Source organism: Penicillium diatomitis (genome assembly GCF_028827545.1).
Source record: "Penicillium diatomitis strain IBT 30728 chromosome Unknown utg000008l_segment0_segment0, whole genome shotgun sequence".
Taxonomy (NCBI): Eukaryota; Fungi; Ascomycota; class Eurotiomycetes; order Eurotiales; family Aspergillaceae; genus Penicillium; species Penicillium diatomitis.
In genome coordinates, this window is record NW_026623180.1 from 88,165 (window position 1) to 90,558 (window position 2,394).

At 50.6% G+C, this 2,394-nt stretch overlaps 1 protein-coding gene across 1 annotated transcript; it reads right to left on the bottom strand.

Moving 5' to 3' along the window:
* N7539_006124 (Rcd1-like cell differentiation family protein) lies at positions 1 to 1,396 on the bottom strand (the record flags this gene model as incomplete). The annotated part of the gene is made up of 4 exons (XM_056935726.1): positions 1 to 175; positions 235 to 610; positions 684 to 839; positions 913 to 1,396. 4 exons carry the CDS (start codon positions 1,394 to 1,396, stop codon positions 1 to 3), a joined length of 1,191 nt encoding a protein of 396 aa, XP_056788650.1.
* Between the last annotated feature and the right edge of the window lie 998 nt (positions 1,397 to 2,394).

Here is a 2,394-nt window from a genome sequence, read left to right on the forward strand (position 1 = left end):
TTACATAGCTGCCGAGGCTCCATCGGAAGAGTTGTCGGACAGGTTGATCAGGAGCTGGGCAAGACAGCGCTTGGTGGCTGCATCGTCACGAAGGACGGAGGAGAAGGTGGAGTCTCGGAGGGGCTCAGGCAGACATTGCCTTAGGGCCTCGCGAGCTCGACTGTTATCACTGAGACTATTACTGGTTGTCAGCAGGCGAATGACATATAGATTGGACAAGTGAATCAGACTTACCGGAGGAAGCAGCGAACGACATGCTTGAGAAGCCGAACTGTCTGCTGCTCGACCAATTGAGTGACCATGTTGCTGAGAACAGTTCCCACGGCATAGAATCGCTCATAGGTGGCACAAATGTAGGCCAGACCAATATCATCTAGAAGAATTTTCTGCACAATAAAGATAGCAACCGTCTTGCTCAGCTCAGAGCCAGTCTCCATAATTCGAAGACACAGTGGGATTATCTCAGTGGTGAGGAGGAAGTTGATCACGTCTGATGAATCATTCTTCACCAGCGCACCAATCACGCCTAAGGACGTGAGGCGGAGGTATTCAAATGGCCGCGATTTCGAAGTGGTGTTCAAGAAAGGATAGAGGAAAAGAGGGATATGCGCTGTGCGAATGAAAATGAGAAGTGGCATTAGCGAGGCTGGTCCGGGCTGGCAATGTGAAAAGTTCTGGCTTACCATTCAGAAAAAGAGTTCTGGTCTCGTTATGGGATGCGACACATTGCAAAAGCGCAAGCGCATTGCAAACTCGATTCGAAGCCGCCGCTGTCAATTGTGATGGGTTCAAAAGAGGGTAAACAGAGATGATCTCCTGGAGAAGAGCAGTCATAACGCCTGCGAAAATGGCGTTGGTTGGTTAGTCCCGGTCGGAAAGAAAGCCCACTCCGTGTCACAGGCAGGATCATACCAAAAGAGTGCCAAATGACAAGGGCCAATTCAGGCACTTGCTCTCGCTTCTTACTGAGCTCCATCAAAGCAGACTCGCGACGAGCAGGGTCCAGCAGCTCTGCGACCCAAATGAAAACTTTTCGATTCTCCTCGCTGACACCGCCATCCATGACCGAGACCGCATTTGCAAGACCTTCACCGCCTATATTGCCAACAGCGCCGGCGCTTTGCACAGAGTTCGAGGCGCCGTTGCCATTCATTGCAAGACGGCCATAGTGTTGCTGTTGTTGCGCGGCGGCGGCAGCGGCTTGGACCTGGGCGTGCTGTTGGGCGACCAGCGAGGCGTGCTGCTGCTGGTGCTGATGTTGAGGATGTTGCTGTGCCTGGTGATGCTGCTGTTGCTGCTGTTGCTGTTGCTGCTGCTGGTGCTGCAGCCACGTAGGATCAGCCTGAGGATACTGGTGCTGGTGGGAGAAGACGTGCTGGCTCTGCGCTTGTAGCATGGCGAGCGGCGATGACTCGGAGGTCAGGTTTCGTAATAACTCCGAAAGGGTCAGGATCGGCGGATGAATCACAACGCTGAGGACAACTTTCGCACGAATTTATTGAGACAGAGGCAGTGTCGAAGGCGTTGCCTCTGGACAAGGTTCATTGATCGGTTGTTGTGGTGAGATACGGTACTGGTAATAGGGCGTGGACGGTTGAAGAGGGAGGGAGATGAAGAGGGAGAGGAGTTCGGGTCGGAAAGGCGGGGAGAAATGGCCGGGCCAGTGAGATCCACTCAGCGTTTGTGTGTGTGTTAGAGAGAGAGGCGGCGGCGTATCGTAGATCGTTGCTCTTCTCCAATTTTGCAGAAAACACTACCCTCCGAAGGTGTCAGTAGGCCAGACGACCAGTTTGGACTTACACGATCCTTGCTAGGGAACCAATGAAGCCACCTGTCACCATAACAGATGGAAATTCTAGAATTGGGCGCTCTGAGTGTCCAACTCACCCACCATGCGGGTTGGCCGAGCCTCTCAAGCAATGGGCAATTACATACAAAATAGGGAATTTATCTGTTCTTTGTAGTTTGAGGTTTCATGCTGGACCTCTCGTATTTCTTGCCCCTTCTGATTCACAATTTTCTTCAAGCCAGCTCGTCTGTCCAGAGGACAACGCCAATAAACTGTACCACTACCCACTGTGCCCAGTGTATGGGTGCTCTTGGTTCGTACCTACATTAATGTTGATATTGGTCTTGCTGACAGTAATACCTGGACTGTCCCCAGTCATCAGGTCTAGGAAATCGATTCAAATTATGGGCTCATCCCATTCGTATGTAAAGAAACAAGTTAAAGGTCCAATATCCAATATTCAAACAAAAGGCATATTCTCGTCAAAAGTCAATAAGTCATAATGGTACATCAGTCATCATGATATGGTGAAATCATCTCAACATCGCCAGCCTGCGCCATTCCCATGCATATATGGCGTGAGTTCAACGTTTTCAAAAATAAAA